At 38.9% G+C, this 19,457-nt stretch overlaps 1 protein-coding gene across 1 annotated transcript in view; it reads right to left on the minus strand.

The window, feature by feature from the left end:
- Positions 1–615: 615 nt before the first annotated feature.
- LOC127157821 (GTPase IMAP family member 8) overlaps positions 616–19,457 on the minus strand; it is a 38,178-nt gene continuing 19,336 nt past the window's right edge. The window contains exon 3 of the mRNA XM_051101033.1: positions 616–2,701. Coding sequence (XP_050956990.1) covers positions 1,602–2,701 — 1,100 coding nt within the window. The 3' untranslated portion in view covers positions 616–1,601. The remainder of the gene's footprint in view (positions 2,702–19,457) is intronic.

Below are 19,457 nucleotides of genomic sequence, written 5' to 3' on the forward strand. Positions count from 1 at the left end.
AACATGTCAGCCTGAGTTATTGGGGTTCCCCAGAGTAACCAAAGATGGTTTTCTATACCATGGCCTCACTAGTGGGCCCCTAATAATAACAGTATGTGCTTATCCATTTTCCATACTATGGCCTCACCAGTGGCCCCTACAACATAGGATGTGCTTGCCCAGTGAAATATAGGGTAAAACTATAAAACTATAATGGTAAAATAATTTGGACATGATTCCTTTATATTTTATATATATTTCCTCACTATTTTTATGTGCAGTGTTCTTTCAGGTTCTTCACTGGATGTACGGAAAAAACATCTGCCATGCAGTTTTTTGCAAACTTTTATACAAGTTATTTTAAGGGAGAAAACAAAGCTATTAACACAAAATGAGGGTATGACAACAGGATATAACAACTTCCCAAAACAATTTGGAAAATTTTGTGCTTTTTTTTTTTTTTTTCTCCAGCTTGTTGACAAAAATAACCAGCCTACAAAAAATAGGTTATAAATTAGTTTGTATTTAGTTCATGTTTATGTTAAATAAAACTGTGTAAAAATCGCCTCCAGTGGAATTATTACAAGCAGACAGTTCACAACCAGAAAAGCAGAAACCAGGGTTTATATACACCAATTTAAGTATGTTTGACAGGTCTAATTATCAGTCCACATACATGTTTATTTCATCTGTTGCATGCAGTACATTATTAAATAAATGTCAAAAACTCATAAAGACCCTGTTTTAATGCATCACAAGATAAAAAGAGCACAAGTGAAATCAATGCAGATGACTAGTTTAATTGCTTCTAATGTTACATGCCACTTTGTATATTTTTCTCTGACTGGATTAAACTGTTCAGACAAAATCTATAAAACATTATAAACCATACTGAAAAAAGTAAATAACTGTACATGTGAGACATTTCACAATTGTTAAATTTAATGACCTTTTTTAAATACTCTAATAATAGAGGAGTATTCACAATTCTCAGTTCACACTTGTCTGAGAAACTGAATGGAACTGTATATCCTCAAGTGTGTGGAGCAGCAAAAAGAAACTACACAATGTATGAATAATACAACAAAATAAAAAATAATACTGAAATCATATTGCTTATTAGTACATTATAAATCATAATTTCCCATAATCCTGCATTTTCTTAAAATCTTTAAAAATATATTCATTTTATTGTTTGTGTGTGTGTGTGTAAGAGAGAGAGAATAGGTCTTAAATCACTCAATAAACAAGGTGATTTTACTCCTTGATCTGGACACTTGATCTGTTTTTTTCAGACTCTGGTTTTGTCTAGTGCAGTGGCCAGTTGGCCATGTGAATTTGCACACATTACTAGCTAAAATGTCTCTACACAAAGAAAAGTCTATAAAATGTTCTGATAATGTAAATTAACTTTCTTTACTTATTTTACACAGGCACTTGCCTGTTCTTTCTTTTTTTCTTTTTAATTTTGCATTGTGTTGTGTTTTAGAATTACAGAAAACAGATAATGCCCTCCCTAGGTCTTACTCAGGACCATCTTAAGACCGGCTTAAACCAGCTACCATGATTCAAAACATACCTAACCAGCATATGCTGTTTTTTTCAGCAGGGTTGGCAGAAAATTAATAGTACTTTTTCTGGTTTTCAGTGGATTTATTTTCCATAATAATTGCACCAAGAGCTGTACCAACAGCAACACCAAAAGCTCCACCAGCAGCTATACCAGCAGGGCCACCAATAATTCCAACAGCTGCACCAATACCACCACCAATTATTGCTCCAATGCCAGGAAGGCCTTTAAGTACAAAAGCTGAATAGGAAAACTTAGATTTATACTTCTCATAAAACTGTTTAAATTCTTGTTGTTTTCTCTCCTCTTCCTCTTTGTGTCTCGCTGCCTTAAGTTTTTCTAGCTCAGATTTATGTGTAGCTTCCATCTCTGCTCTGATTCTCTTCTCTGTCTCGTTTCTCATTCTCTCAATCTCGCCTTGTCTTTGTTTCTCCTCTTGATGTTTTCTCTTTTCTTCCGCTTGTCTGAATCTGTGAGCATCTTCATACATTCGATTACTGTAATATCCTCCTCCATTCTGCTCTATCATTGTGTCAATCTTCTGCAGTAGATCATTCACCTGCTCACGGTTATTCTGATCTTCATTATTGAAGATGTGGAATCTGCCTCCACACTGATCAACTAGATTTCTTAATCTACTGCTGTCCTTAATCAACTTTTCTATGGTTTCTTGTTTCAGTAGATCTTTATAAGTGAAGAGAACAATGCCATATTTTAACACCTTTTGACCAAATATCATCTCAATTTGCTGAAAAATCTGCTGCTCATGTTCAGTGAATCTCATATTCACAGGAAACACAATGAGAAAAGCATGAGGTCCAGGACTGGATAAATAAACACATCTTGCTATCTCTGTCATTAACTGGTTAGCGTTCATGTTTGTGTCAAAGAATCCAGGAGTATCAACTACAGTCACAAATCTGCCTGAAACAGTGGCGTGAACATCTGAACATTCAGTTGTTACTGAATCCATTCTCATCACAGATTTACACACTGTCTGTCCCAGTATTGTGTTTCCAGATGCACTTTTCCCAACACCAGTTTTACCCAAAAGAACAATCCTTCTAGATGACGGACTGGAAGCAGGAGTGTCTGGTTCATCATGAATGTTTGGACTGATGAAACTAATTCGTCTGAACAGCCTTGTTCCATCTGATGATGTATAAAAGAGAAAAAACAGATTGAAGAAGTAATTTACAGGACAGTTACTTAGTTAGAATATATGATAAATGTCTTGGTAAAATGCAGAGAACAAACCAGCAAGCTTTAAATCACAAAATAATCACAATGATCATTTCTAAAATCATGTTCTATTAATCTTGAGATCAGGTTTGAAGTGTTTTTGCTCATTTACTAAAACTAAAATATAAATTCATGAAAACATTGCAATTTAAATATATTGTTGGAATGTATTTAAATTGTTTAAGTAAATAAAATACATTAAAAGTATATGTATATAGCATATAAGAAATGTATATAGCATAAATAATATTTTTTTACTATACATAAACATAAAACATTTTTTTATTAATATTATTTGTGTTAAAGTCACAAATCAGGACTTTGTGGCTCCCTCTGATCCCCAACAGAGGGCTCTGTCTTTCGAGTATTGACTCCTTTCCGGACTCCATTTCCCTCTGCAAGGGACTGATTACCTACACACCTGCATCTCATTCCTGGGACTATTTAAACAGCTCTCTCACTTACACTCTCTGCTAAAGCCGGGCTCACACTACAGGATTTTTAAAATCCTAACCGAATATGAAATCTGGTTGCAGTGCACACATAAGGAGAATCGTTGCAGATTATCTTCCCTGAAATCTTAAACATGCACACATTATAAGATTTGAAAATTATGGCGCATCACACACTACAAGATTATTATTAAGATTATCATGACGGAGGGAACGCCTCACGTGATCTTATGTTTATTTTTGTGGTTGTGGTATGTTTTCAACATATTATACAGACAGTGTTACTACAAAAAAAAAAAAAGCAGTTTCCTCCATCTCCACTATCCAATGGACCGTACAGCAGCTGTTTTGCTGTCGCGCATTGGCTGTTGTGAAAGTACTGACGTAATCATAGCCGTGATCATCCCGATTTAAAATCCTGAATATCAAACGTGTTTGATATGATCGGGACGGCCCCGATTTGTGAGAACAGATCGGGAGGTGTGAGATTCGATCAGTAAACGTCTCACATTACCAGATAATCCGTGCCAGACATCGGGACAGATCAAGGTGCTCAAAAAGATTTTTGCTCCGATTCTCGGGATGGGAAAATCGGGGGGAAATCTGTCTAAAAATCCTGTAGTGTGAGCCTGGCTTAAGTCTTGTTATGCCATGGCTAACATTTCTGAGCATTGACTACTGTGTATTGCCTCCCTGTGTATCATCGTGGACTGTTTTGCTTTGTTTGATCCTCTGCTGCCTGCCTTTGTGATTCTGCAACGTTGTACTAGTAACTCTCTACCTTATTTGCTGCCTAAACCTCTGCCTGTCTTCTTACCACACCACTGCCTTGTCTTGTCACACCTGATGCCTGTAATTGATTACCACCTGTTTGTTTTGAGTACTAGTAATAGAGCTGCGCATGGATCCCATATTGGTTGAGTCCTCATTACAGAAGACTTTGCCGGACACCGATCCAGCCACAATTTACAGACTGACTACGGAAGTATCTGGCAAAGCGACTATTCTGGCAGCCCCCCAACAACAGCTCAACCACCTCACTTTACTTATTGAGGATTTGGTGAAGATGCTGCAATCATTCAGACTCCCTGTGTCAGACAGCTGAACGACGCCACCACTGCACGGTGCACACTGCTGAATGAGACCATTCCAGAAAGCATGTTAAGCCTGTTAAGTTGTTCAGAGTGGATCGCGACGCAGAATCAGAGGGGAAATCGTTCATTCATGTAAGTGTTTACATTTCACCTCAAGCACACATGAGCTCAAGTGTACAAAAACTAGCTGATCTGATCATAGACCCAGAGCAACAACACCCATACGCTCTTATTATCATTCTAGGGGACTTAGATGCATATCACCCTGAAAGACATTTTACAAACTACAAGACACCATCCCCCAGCACTAAGGCGAATTAACAACTTGGTGAAGACCTGAATGAGTTTTATTGTGGTCTCACACCCCACACCCATTCTGACCGTCTCTCTACATTAACATTACCATTAACACCTCCTGCAACCCCCCTCTCCCCCACACCTGTATGAAATCCCCGACACCTGTATGAAATCCTGTGCTGACCAGCTGGCCTCCATCCGTTAACAGATCTTTAACAGATTACTGGAGTTGTGCGAAGTCCTTGCTTGCTTCAAACGTTCCAACATCATCCCCATCCCAAAGAAACCAAAGATAACAGGACTTAATGACTACAGACCTGTGGCTCTAACGTCTGTGGTCATGGACCCTTACTGGACCCCCTGCAGTTCGCTTACTGAGCAAACAGGCCCATCTCCCCATTGGTCCTCTCCCTGTACACTAATGACTGCACCTCTACTGACTCCGTCAAACTTTGGAAGTTTGCAAATTACATTGGCCTCATTTAGGACTGTGATGAGTCTGCTTACAGAGAGGCTGAGCAGCTGGCTGTCTGGTGCAGTCTTGAGCCTGGAGCTCAACACACTCAAAACAGTGGAAATGATTGTGGACTTCAGGACAAATCCTGGACAGCACTGTGAATGCAGAGTTATTTAGATTTCTGGGCACCACCATCTCTCAGGACCTGAAGTAGGACACTCGCACTAACTCCAAAAAAAGGTCCAACAAAGGTCGTACGTCCTTCGCCAGCTGAGAAAGTTCAACCTGCCACAGGAGCTGCTCACACAGTTCTATTCAGCCATCATTGAGTCTGTCCTGTGCACATCAATTACTGGTTTAGCTAAGCTACAAAATCAGACATCAGAAAACTATAAAAGACAGTTCAGACTGCTGAAAGGATTATTGGTGCTCCTTCGCCCACGCTCCAAGAACTGTATATATCCAGAGTGAGAAAAAGGACTCTCCGGAAAATCACTCCGGATCCCTCACATCCAAGCCATTTGCTTTTTAAACTTTTGCCATCTGGTCGACGCTACAGACCACCAAATACCAGGACAGCCAGGCACAAGAACAGTTTCTTTCTCTAGGCTATCTCATGAACAGTTAAATGTTCTCCCCATTGTGCAATAAAAAACATGCAATAACCGTTTATTTATTTGTTACCACCCTGCCTCTCTGTGCATCCCTACATATTATTTTGTATTCTATTCCTATTCTATTGTATTTATAGCACACCTATACATACAATTTATTTTATTTTCTATTTTATTTTCATTTTTTTCAACTTATATACTATATATGAAAAGTTCAGATGCAAAACCAGCTAAAAGCCATCTTGGTCAAAAATGAGATAATGATACTGAGTGAATGCTCTCGACACATTTTATCTGTCCATCAAATACTTTTTCTTCAAACTTGCTAAAATACCAGCCTTAGCCCAATCAGAAGTTCCGTAACGATAAAAATTCATTTTTTTTTTAAAGACGTCAGACGGATTTAGCTGGTTTTGCATCTGAACTCTTAATATATTTTTCCTGTTTTTTGTTTATTTATATATAAAGAGATCATTTACAAATACGGATAACTCCATTTTTTTATTCGGGCTGGTCAGTAGTCCTTCATCAAAGATGTCTTTTGTGACGTGCTCTAATGATGGGTTATTGTTTACATTGATGACATCCTCATTTATTCCAATTCCTTTGACAATCATGTTCAAGAGCTGTAAGAGCTGTGCTGCACTGCCTGATATCCAGTGGCGCATTGGGGGAGGCAGGGGAGGCAAAGCTTTCCCAAAAAAAGAGTGAAAATGGGAGGATGAGTTAATGTTAATAAAATTAACAAAATAATTTCATTTTAAAATAATAATTTTATAATTTAAAATTTCATAAAAAAAAAAAAAAATTTTCTAACAATATCAAACAATATCAAAGTCAAAGTCCTGTAAGCGGAGAGACCACCTGGCCAGCTGGCCAGAGAGGTTTGGGCGAGACATCAGCCATCTTAAACTGCTGTGGTCTGAAAAAATTGTCACATGAAGTCCTACATACGGCCTGAAGTGTTCAAGGGCCCAGATGACGGCCAAACACTCCTTTTCTGGTGTAGAATACGGTCTCTCAGCCTTATGAAGAGCGCGGCTCGCGTAGGCTACTACAACATCTCTGCCATTGTTATCTCTCTGTTTGAGAGCGGCCAACATCGCATGGATCCGCATGGATAAAGAAAGGAAGCGAAAAGTCTGGAAATTTCAAGACAGGTGCGGAAGTCAGCTTGTCCTTGAGAAAATCCATGGCAGCCTGACATTCACTTGACCACATGAAAGGAACATCCGATCTGGTAAGAGCAAAAAGGGACTCTGCATGGCACGCGTAATCGTGGATGAAGCGTTTGTAATAGCTTGTCAGTCCCAGAAACTGTCTGACTTGCTTTTTTTTTTTTTTTTTTAAATCAATTACTGCCTTAACTTTTTCCTCATTCGGCCGGACACCATCCGTGGTGACACTGTAGCCAAGAAAAGTGAGCTCACTCCTGCAGAACTGGCATTTTTCAAGCTTAACAGACAACCCGGCGGATTCCAGCCTGGCAAGAACTTCTTTCAGATCAACAAGGTGCTGTTCAAAAGTAGGTGACGCCACCACAATATCGTCTAAGTAAACGGCACACGACTTGTAGATGAGACCCGCAAGGACAGTGTTCATAAGTCTTTGGAATGTGGAGGGCGCTTTGCACAATCCAAAAGGTAAGACCCAAAACTGAAATAATCCACAGTGGGAGATGAAAGCAGTCTTCTGTTTCGAGTTCTCCGCCATCGCCACCTGCCAGTAGCCTCTGGACAGGTCAATAGTGGAAATGAAAGTACCTCTTGCCAGAAAGTTGAGAGATTCATCAATCCTCGGGAGAGGATAGGAGTCTTTGACTGTCAGCTTATTTAAACCACGATAATTCACACAGAACCTTGGCTCCCCAGATTGTTTCGGAACAATTACAACTGGAGCAGCCCAAGGACCCGAAGCAGGTTCAATTATTCCTTCCTCCAACATATTCTTGATTTGAGACTCGATGAGCTCCTTTTTAGAAGGGGAAGGTGAACTGGCCCTGCATCGCCTGTAGCGATTCCGTGCTCTACAAGGGTGGTGTGTCCAAAATGTCCATTGAACAACCCACTGAAGGACTTTAACAGCTCGGTCAATTTGGATTTTTGTTCGTTATTCAGGGATGCTTCCTCGACTTTCATGGACAGGGTAGAAGAACTGACTCCCACGCACAACAAATCAGGATTAGTTGTCATTCTGTCCGCACCCTCAAACTCCTCAAGGGGCATTTGCTCGTCTCCAAGCACCACAGTTCTGGATGGAACATGAAGTGTGACAGAAGATCTCAGCATAAAGTCCATTCCAAGAATGATAGGAGAAGAAAGATTTTAAAGAACAGCAAAACAATGATAGAAGCATTGACCCATGAAACCCAAGGACAACCAGATGACACCTAGTGGGCAACAGGATGCGCAAGCTGAATAGGAGGTGCGGACCATGGTTTTAATCGTGTGCCCCCCCCAGGAATAGTCTGGACAACCACTGACTGCACTGGAGACAAGGAAGCCCCAAGTGTCAAGTGTGGTGTCAAAAGCTTTACCATAAAGATTAACCTTTACTCTGAACGGAGTATTCCAGTGAGACAGGGAAACAACATCCTTCACATGACACAAGGTAGGTTGATCATTTATGGAAGCATCAGGAAAACGAGGCGCAATTACCTTCTGGAGGGAGGATTTCCCCATCTGAACATCCTCCCTCCCCTGTAGTTTCCCCTCTGGTTAAAGCCAGAGTCCACTTCGCCATCCTCAATAGCCTGGTCAGAGCCATCCATCCTTCCTGCTTTGGGTTCCCTGTTAACGTCATCGCTAGGCATGTTTGGAGGCTCAGTTGGAGGCAAACGCGGCTTCACTTTCTGACTACAGTTTGGGCAAGTACAAGTGGTGAAACCAGGCAAGGAGCATTTAAAGCAATGAACATTCCTTGGGGGCACACTGCTAGCCTGTAACTGAGGTGAACACCCAATACTTGGACCAAGGACTGCATGAAGCTTGTGAGCTTGCAAAAGAAGGTCCATGACTGACGGTATTGGTGTGCCATAAAGAGCGACTCTGTATTTCTCAAGCACGTGTTTCCGTATTAAGTCTATTTTGCTCTTGTTGGGGTGGGGGGATCTTTAGCTCACGAAACTCACCCAACATGTGAGCGTCAAAAGTAGGCAGTGGCTCATCCGGCATTTGCATGCGGTCCAAAATTCCCCTCAGGATATGCTCTGTCGTATTCCCAGCAAGAGGCTGAGTAAACATGGGTGCAGTGCTATAAGAGACACCAACTGGCACTGACCTTGGAGTTGTCAACGGAGTTTGAGCCACATTGTAAGGTGTTGAGTTGGCCAAGGGAGCTGGCTGTGAAGTAGCAGGTATGGTACGTTCCTTCTGCACCAATCGGTTCAGCATACCTTTTTGGCACTGGATTTAAATGAAAATATGTAAGCTCCAAAAAAGAAGAAAAAAATAATGTCCCACGGGCCTTTTGCTTCTCACGTTCCCCACACATGAACAGTTCGCACTGACACTCCTTGCAAAGATGTCTGATTGGCAAAAAACAGTCTGCTGTTATATTATGACGCAGCACAATGCAATTCAGTAATAAAATGACAGTTCAGTGATCCATAGGGCAAAAATGTAGGAAAAACCACCCAAAAGTCAAAATAAACTCTCAAAACAGTCCACAGGCGGCCAATTCATGAAGAAAATATAAGCAATCAGTCATGGAAACGCATCCACAGTACCTGGAAATCCGTCACGCACCGACCGCATGATGTCCGCACGGCCTGGTGACCGCAACGCAGCAACGAAAATCCTCCTCCAAATATAGCGCAAGAAAAGTGAATATCCCTGTAGATGAAAACGAAAGATGGTCGGTATGAATCCAGTTGTTCAGGCGCCAATTTGTAATGTCCGCCAGAGACTCCACCCGGATGGAACAACGAGAAACAAGGAAAGAAAGCTCGAGGCAATTAGTCGTATGATGAGCCTTTGTAGTTGTCCGCGCTAGTACACTCCTCTTACACACATGCGAGAAGGCGAGTACAAAACAGTAAACAAAACACTCTGGTAACGTCACAAACAGAAAGAATGTTAGAGCATTGTAGTACTCAGCAGCAGAGAGACCACCTCTTACCTCACTCTCGACTCTATCTCTGTGCATGCGCGATCACAAAACAGCATTCAAACTTAGAACAAAATATATTTAAAGCGAGCCTTAACATATATAATATTAATCATTAGGTGGCCGTTACAACACAATTTAGTAAAAGGAGGGAGCGAATTATATTGTGCGCACGCTTACATTTTTTTTTTCCTGTCATGTGTGGGGATCCATAAACCACTTTAAGTGTAAAATTATCCAATTTGATTACGGTGCGGTTGTCTTAGAAGTAGGCCTATAGTGTTTATGACAAGTAAAATGTGAGAAAATGTTATTTTCCAAGGTTGTTATTTTTTAAAACATTAAGCCCACTCCACTGCACTTCCTTTGCGCTCACGGCTCGTGTCTTTTCAGTGTCTCAGAACACTGCCGTTTAGAATGTCCTGTGACGGGGCCTGCCAAAGGGCCGGGGGTGTCCCGTACGCCACTGCGTATGCCTGCAAATACGGGACAATCTGTGTTATAGCTTTCATACGGGGCGCTTCTTGATGCCTTAAATATGGGCCTTATATTTCAACCCCAGTGGCATGACAGTACAATTAATAACAATAATTAATAATAATAATACTACAAGTACTTCACTAAAAAACGAATCAAAAATAAATAAACTAATTAATAAATAAATAAAATGAAGAGTCTTAGTCTGGTATCTTGCATATATGGCCAATACAGCATAATTTTTTATAACAAGATTTTGGCCAAATGTATTAAATGAAAGGAAAAACTTTATGCAAAATAAAGTTGTTTTTTTTTCTTTTCAAGATTGAAATGTTTACTGCGTGGTTAAAAATGGTCCTATTCGTATAAAACTTTGTTTTGATAAGAAAAAAAGTCATGTAGGCTTTATGTCACATTTTATTAATATATTCAGAAATGTTTACAAAAATTATAAACACTTAAAAAATTTCTATAGGCTAGTTCCCTTCTAAAATATAAGTAGCACAGTGTGGTGGTGTTCATGCTGAACAGATCGTATTACTGGCCATTTACATTGAGCAGTTGTGAATATGTTGTGTGCGCTTGAGGCGCCGGCACAATCACGGCATTTTTTCCTCTTTTGAGGAACTCTCTCATTTATGGTCATACAGACAGAAGTAAAGCAGTGGTTTTCAAACCGGTCCTGCAAGCACCCCCAACACTACACATTTTCTGTGTCTCCCTCACCTATCACACCTGATTCAACTAATCAGCTCATTATTAGAGACAGCAAGACCTGAAATGGGTGTGTCAGATATGAGAGATCTATAAAACATGCAGTGTTGGGGGTGCTCGCAGAATTGGTTTGAAAACAACTGCTGTAAATCTTTTGCAAAATAAAGAAAACAAGCAGAATGCCACTTAATTTCTGCAGTCTATGTTTCCTTTCTGTAAACTTTGGAGCACGTCAGCACATTTTTGTCTTTCTTTTTCTTGCTTTTTTCTAATCAGTAAATGATTTAAGTGAAATATTTTTTTTTTATATTTGCCCATATATTAACTTTGATTTCTATTGTTTTATTGTTTTCTATTATTTTTTTATGATCTTTATGTATTTTATTACATAACAGTAAAATAATGCTTAACTCTTTAAAATATAGGGAATAAAAGAATCCATACAGGCCTACAATTGCTTTATTTTTTGTATTTTAAGGATTTTTTTTTTTTATCTGTTCATGCAAAATTATCTGAAGTAAATGAACATATTTAACAGGTTTCCATCTTTTAAAATGAATGTTTGAAACTCACTGTAAAATGCAAACTGTGCTCTTACAAAAAACACAGACCAGGTCTTTATGATTTTTCATCATGTAGCAAGAATAAATTAGTTTTTTGTTTTTTTGTCAGATTTAAATTTATATCACTCATGTTAAAGGATAGCCTTTAAGCATTAACAAAAACCTGTATTTACTACGCCACTCTCTCGCGATTGAATAAAAAAAAAGTTTTGTTAGCCTAATTTCTTTGTTCTGTTCGTGTAAACGGCCTTCCCCAGCAACACGGGATATTTACACTTTAAAATTACACCGAAGTGCTTTTATGGTCTCATTTGTTTGTGTGTCTGTTTTTGTAGAAAATTGTGCATAAGAGTGTAGTAAAAATACTGTATGTTGGTTGGTTTTCTGGTCGTAGTTCTTACCACATTTAGCTATGTTTTAGTTTGTGATTGTAGATGATTCACAACATATCGAAGCATGATAAAAAAAAAGAGTAATATAGAGTAATAGCCTACTTTTGAAATTATTTTTCCGTGATCAAATTGTCATGAGAGACATGCGATAATACTGTTGATAGCAAAATCGGGAATATTTTATTGTCCTTTGCATAGTATAGGCAATAAACTTCAATAGACTACAGCTCGCCATGAATAATGTTCTTTGCCGCTTCAGTTCAGTACGTTACATGACTGTACCCTACTGATTAAGTCTTTCCTGTGTTAAAGCATCCCCTGAAACCTTGCGTAATTGTAAGGTCCACGCAATTGGCCAAATGGAGGTATCCAATGGTGGCCGGAGGTTTCTTGCATGTTTGGTCTTTTCAGTGTGCAAAGTTATTTAATTTCGGTTAAATTCAAATCTGACTCCATTTTATTATCTAATCTGACTCCATTTTATCTCAACCTCGAATATAGGTTAGAATGCCGATCATTATAGATCCTTCATAGGATAATTTATCTAGAAATGTAATGTCTATTTACTCTTTAATATTATTGTACTTTTTTCATTCGGGTGCTCATGTCGCTCAAAGATATCGCTCCAGCCTTTAATGTACCTTACGGTCACATTCTCATCAGTCTTGGATATTAGACAGAGGTAACTGACTAATACTTTAGACGGCCTCCCCTATGCTTGTTCATTCTATAAGTACTTTTATTTAGTCCCCATAGATCTGTACACACTTGAATAAAGCAACATTACCTCTAGTCAGAGGTCTTGACCACTACTATAGATATAAGCCGACCAACATTACTTCTCCGATAGTACCTTTAGTTTGGTCATGCCATGGTTTCCCATGTACACTTAGCTAGAGTAATATTACATTCAGAGGTTAGGCTGACCCTATTTAGGTTGGTTGAACAACTTTCAGTTGATCTAAATGGAAATTCCTTTTTAGCCCTTACAGTCTAAGTACACTTGAACTAATACCAAGTGTTAACCAAATCTCTGAAGATACAGTTGGTGTGCCCTATGCTCCATCTCAACTGAATTTTAGTCCGTTACTAACCTGAGACAGGAAATGCGGTAACAAGGATACATCGTAATCTACTAGAATCAATAATTACAGAGAAAATAAGAATAGAATCAAATGTAACAATTTATTAGCAGTCAGGTAAATATGTATTATGCCAATTATACAGCCAATTCAAAGATATCAAATCAATACAAGAAATCTCCAAGATGAATCTAGGAGTGAGATGCATATCTGACTTAAGAAAAATACATGTGTTTCTGTTTCTGGCTACAGAAAGCGCCCTGATCTTCTTTCTACACTTCTTTAAGTACTTCAGACCCAGACAGACTTCCCCCAAAATGAAGACATGAACTAACAATTTATATTTGCATTGATCAAGTCCTAGACATGATAGTGTAGGGTATCAGAGCAAATCAGACAAATTGAAGATCCGATCAAACCATTTGGTTGAAACCAAAGAGCCAAATTCCACAAAGAGGCCCTGACTAAATAGACCACGTCATAAATCTGTCCATGCTACTCTGGTGCCAGCCAGCCTGAAATAAGACTAACCAACCAACTTTCACAGCTTTGAAAATCTTGCAATATTAACACAAAAGAACACAGTTATTGATAATCCCAACTCAGGAAGGAGATTGTCAATTTTGGGGCAAGAAACCCAAGATCAATGGTCAAAGATACAGCACATCAGGACCATCACTTGAGGAAACTTTGTTGGGTGATGCTCCCCCACCCAAGACAAGAACCAGACTGAAATTCCTTCAGAATTATTTTGTTCCTCAGAACATGCCCTTAGTTCACAGAATGACAGAGAGACCCTTTTTACCTAAATACGCACCAAAATGATGCTTATAAGGACTTATAAATGAACATCAGACCATTGCATACATCTTTACTATGTATGTTACCCACACATTTGTCTATTATGTTCTAATCACTTGTTGTGTATGTCATTTTAATAACTATTGAATAGCTTAAGGATTTATATTTATGTTTGGTATGTATGAGTTTGAAAATTCATGCTTTTAACGTTTCCACCGATCAGTCCTTTGTAAAATGTATTATATTCACGTTATAGAAATCATGGCCAAATTATACTCTGCAAGAGCGGGAAAATTCTGACCATGTGACTGATAAGATAACATGCTGATTTATGTTTTGGGAGGATAAACATAGCAATATCCCGAGTTAAGACAATATCTAATTGGTCAAGACACCATTTTGGGATGTTTAAAACCACAGGACACCATGAAATTTTGCTTTTAGTTTGTGCTTTGTGCCATCACTCCTAGCCATGCTCTTAGCCATCATTTTTGCGTTCTTTGAATGCTTCCTGGCTTGCACGCCAGCCACTCCTCTAAAACGAAACCATGAGGAGATCGTCACATTTCTTTCTTTTACTTTAATTTTTTTTCTTTCCGTTGAGAGTTTCGTGTTCTAAGTTAAGTTTTGCCACTAAGCCTCAGCCTCTTGCCTCTCAGACCTCACACCCGCCTCAAGACTTCAACAAGCGTACACGACTCCATCCTTCAGCCAATGCCCAAGACATCACTTCCAACGACCACAAAGTTCCAACCAATCAGCAACCTTGGGGAACCCCTTTCTGCAACAACGTCAAAGAAAACCCCTTAACACAAAGGCAACGCAAGTACAACCTCCAGATTCTAGCTGATCTGGTGCATTTGATATAAAGTTTAATAACCTCATTGAGAAACTCAACGCGAGGGTTAATTAAATGATTGATGGTTGTTTAGGTCTAAGCAATTGCATATACATATGCTATAAACTTGGGATTTCATATTTTCACTCTTCTGAACTCATCCTTTCCTCATCTCTCTCTCTTTCTGTAACTTGTATGAATGTGTGAATGCACGTCTATGTGTTAGATTAGTTTATATGTCTTAGGTTTATCCAATAAATTCTTATTCATATTGAAAAGAGAAGTATCTTGTGTTTTGTGCTTATAAATTAATGTCTTAAACTGCCGACCTTGTTACCGTGCTAATAAATAGTGTTTTCACTATATTTTGGATAGTAATATCCATTGCAGAGTTGAGGTTGTATGGCTCGTTCAGTGAATCACTGGCCGATTCATTGATCCGCTGTAAAAGGGAGATTCTGTTTAATCTTAAATGATTCCCTTTGAGCTAAATTGACCTGTATACACTACAATTGAACCTTGCAATTGAACTACGTTTGAACCTTTTGGGGACAGATGGTAATTTGCATGAAAGACACAGGGAAATAGTACACCCTACTTCTTGTGAGAATGAGACCATTGTACCAGACACACAGTGACAGTTCAAATGATACCAAACACGACTATGGATATCACGTGTATTCATATAGAATATTATATTATGCTATTGACCATTCTAAGTGAGCTGAGTGAGAGGAGATGTGTGAGGGGAAGTGAATGCAAGGAATAGGGGGAAAGGGACTTTTCTCACATCTTCTCTCAGTGAGATGTGGAAAAAAATGTCTGTATCTTAATACACTGTGTGTGTATTTTCCGTCTTACAGTAATATTTCGTGGTCACGTGTTATCCCTTTACTCCATCCATGCATTCTCAGTGGCCAGATCTGTATATCAACCAATCATCATAAAGACTTAAATTACGTGATATTAGTTTGAACGTCTCCTACCACGCTGATAATGTACCAAATACTTATGACGAGCAGCAATATAGAATATTTGATCGCCAATAGATTTACCAAGCTGTCATTCAAATATATATATACAAATTAAAAATAAAGGGAGAACAAGCCTAAGCTGGATCGAGGCTATTAGCAGTCAGCTTAATTGGCACAACAGGCAGCTCTCATTTAACACAAACTTTTAAGAAAGAATGGATGTTTGCTTCAAGTGATAGGCCAGGTAAGTAAAATTATATTATCTTGCTGTATGTGTGTCTTTCTTTATGTTTTCTGACTAAAAGCAGCCAAAAAGCCATTTTAAAGTGGTTAGGCAAATACTAATAATCGGCAGGAATCCCCAAACTAATACAATTAGTGTGCCTCCTCTATTTAGAAAACCCAAAGAACTTCAGTGCTTCCTGGGGTTCGCTAACTTCTACATACATTTTATTAACAATTTTAGCACTATCACAGCACCCCTCACTTCCATGCTTAAGCAACAATTATCCTGGTCCCTGACAGCCTTTTAGCACCTAAAGGAACACTGCTCCCATTTTGCATCACCCTGACCCCGAATCCGTTGTGGAGATAGAGGCTTTGAGTATGTGCACTGGAGCAGTACTCTCTTAGCAACATGGAAACCCCCCAAAGCTCTTTATTGTTGCCATCTTTTCACTCAAAGTCAATCCAGCTGTACAGAATTATGATGTCAGGAAGCAGTAAGTTCTGTCCATAAAGACAGGCTTTGAAGGGTAGGGCCACTAGTGGAGGGGGCCCAACATCCATCTGTAGTGCTAACTGACCACTGAAACTTGGAATATCTTCATTTGGCTAAAAGACTCAACCTAAGACAGGCAAGATGCATATTGTTCTTTACTCATTTATATTTCACAGTGATTTATGAACCTGTTTCCAAGGCAGATGCACTCTCTAGGCAACATGAATCCTACTTGCTGCCCCCTATCTCTAAACCTATCATCTTGCCCACTCTCATCCTGGTACCTGTGCAGTGGGACAGAAATTGCAGACGCTTATGCATCAGATTCACCACCAGCGGAATACCTACCAAACTGAACATACGTGCCAGTCGCTCTTTGTCAGAGGGTCACACAATGGGTCCATTCATCAACCAGTTTTGGCACCAAGTATCACTGCCACCATCCAACTCCTCTTCATTCATTTCTGATATCTTACTTTAACCTCTGAGACAATCGCCTTCATCCATATTTGCCCTACTTGCAGCATCTCCAAATCCTCACAGCAACTACCCGCTAGACTGCTTCATCCATAAACAAGTCCCCAGCTTCCGTGCTTACACATCGCTATAGTGATAGATCACTTATCAAAGGCTTCATTCCACTGTCTGGTACTGACTTTTTATTTTTGTTTGATCGTCTTCTGCCTGCATTTGTGATTCTGCAACGATGTACTGGCAACTCTCTGCCTTATTTGCTTTCTGCCCTGACCTTCCACCTGTCTTTTGACCACACTACTTGCTCTTGCTTTCCCAGACAGCACACTTAGGTTTGGCCCGACGTCGGCCCATGAACAGAACGTCGGCCTCATGAACTATAATCTAATAGGGATCGGACAGACATAGGCTGGTGTAGTTCGGTCAGTGCTCTGTTTTGCCAGCTCATCACAGGTCAGCTCTGAGTCGGCTCGCGACCAGAGGCCGATGCCGCGCTTTTCTGTTTCAGTGTGCATGGTTATTCGTCTCTTAGCAACCCACCAAAGAGAAGGTGACTCGTCCGACATCTTTGGCTTTCAGGTAAGTTTTCACGTGAGTTAAATTGGGGAAAAAATCTTATTTTGTCAGTTATGTGACACTTAGTAACTAGCGCTCGGTGTAGTACAGGGGAAAAGACTTTGCAGCGAGCCCTGCTTGAGACTTAGGCTCATCTAACCTTGTTTCGTTTGCTATTGTTGTGGTTCCTTTTTTAACTAAATGAGTTTTAAATTTGTTATTGGATAATGATTGAATGAGACTGTGAATTATTAATCTAATGTTTTAATTCTAGATGTTTACTTACGTAAAAACTGCGTAACTTTGACGTTTTGAGGAGTTCTGTTATGGAAACAGGGTGGCAACATGACACCTGACAGGAAAACTCTGTCTCTCACTGCTGTTGTAGGTAAGTTATGTGCCTTAAATCATACAAATGTTACATAAAACTGTTCCTGACTCCTTTCTTACTTATAATTGACATGTTTCTGTTAAATATTTACTTTACACAAATGTTTTAATGTCTTCGAAAAAGTCTGTTAGCATCTCACAGACGAGGTAGGCTAAGTCTAGAGACTGAGTTATTGTTTATGAAACGTTGTAAAGGTTTTGCTGGCTATTTGTCGATGAGTTATTGGAATTAGGCAATTTTATTTAACCTAAATGGCTGAAAAGAAATTCAAATGCGTTTTGATCTTTTAAGGTAAACAAATATTGATTAAAAATTGTTCTGTGATTTCAGGAGAACGGCAATAAACCCTCCACAACAGATGGGAAGGTTTCAAAATTTCTTAAGTGAGCTGCTGACAGCAGCAGGAAATACAGGTGAACTGAAAAAGCTCATGAAATAACTTAACATGCTTTTTCGACAAAATATATTTCACCTATATCACCATGCATCATTATTTTTTTTCTGCAAAATTATATATTTATTACAGTAATTTTAAGAAGCTTTTGACATCCAAATGTAAGTGATACTTTACCTAATACTAAAAACACAGATTCTGTTATCTAGTTGTAGTATATAATATATTCTGTATATTCTTTCTATTTTCTGCATTTTACCTGTACTTTAGCTTGTTTCCTTCTAATAAACCAGCAACTGCATACTAAATATTGTTGTCTCTGTGACAAATTGCTCGTTTTGTTCCTAGATTCTTGCATGCTGATGGCCTGCTGCACATCAGTAGACTCAGAGTGAACCTCCTTCTCCAAAGTGCTATAAAACCATTGGACTAGTAAGTAAAATCTCAAACATACACTACTGTTTCATAAGTTTTAATGTGGTCTTTTCTGTCTGCCACAACTTTGTGTATTTGATTAATAATATTAAAGAGTAATGTGGTAAAGTTGTGGAATTAATATAATTTAAAATTACTATTTTATATTTTAATATACAGTACAGACCAAAAGTTTGGACACACCTTCTCATTCAAAGAGTTTTCTTTATTTTCATGACTATGAAAATTGTAGATTCACAATGAAGCATCAAAACTATGAATTAACACATGTGGAATTATATACATAAAAAAGTGTGAAACAACTGAAAATATGTCATATTCTAGGTTCTTCAAAGTAGCCACCTTTTGCTTTGATTACTGCTTTGCACACTCTTGGCATTCTCTTGATGAGCTTCAAGAGGTAGTCACCTGAAATGGTTTTCACTTCACAGGTGTGTCCTGTCAGGTTTAATAAGTGGGATTTCTTGCCTTATAAATGGGGTTGGGACCATCAGTTTTGTTGTGCAGAAGTCAGGTGGATACACAGCTGATAGTCCTACTGAATAGACTGTTTGAAACACTTTTTTGTTATGTATATAATTCCACATGTGTTAATTCATAGTTTTGATGCCTTCAGTGAGAATCTACAATTTTCATAGTCATGAAAATAAAGAAAACTCTTTGAATGAGAAGGTGTGTCCAAACTTTTGGTCTGTACTGTATTTAGAGAAGTAATTTATTCCTGAGTTGCAAAGCTACATTTTCAGCATCATTACTCCAGTCTTCAGGGTCACATGATCCGTCAGAAATCATAAGGCGTGTTTGACTTAACGAGGCGCTGCACAGATCCAGCAA

Source organism: Labeo rohita, unplaced genomic scaffold (assembly GCF_022985175.1).
Source record: "Labeo rohita strain BAU-BD-2019 unplaced genomic scaffold, IGBB_LRoh.1.0 scaffold_121, whole genome shotgun sequence".
Taxonomy (NCBI): domain Eukaryota; kingdom Metazoa; phylum Chordata; class Actinopteri; order Cypriniformes; family Cyprinidae; genus Labeo; species Labeo rohita.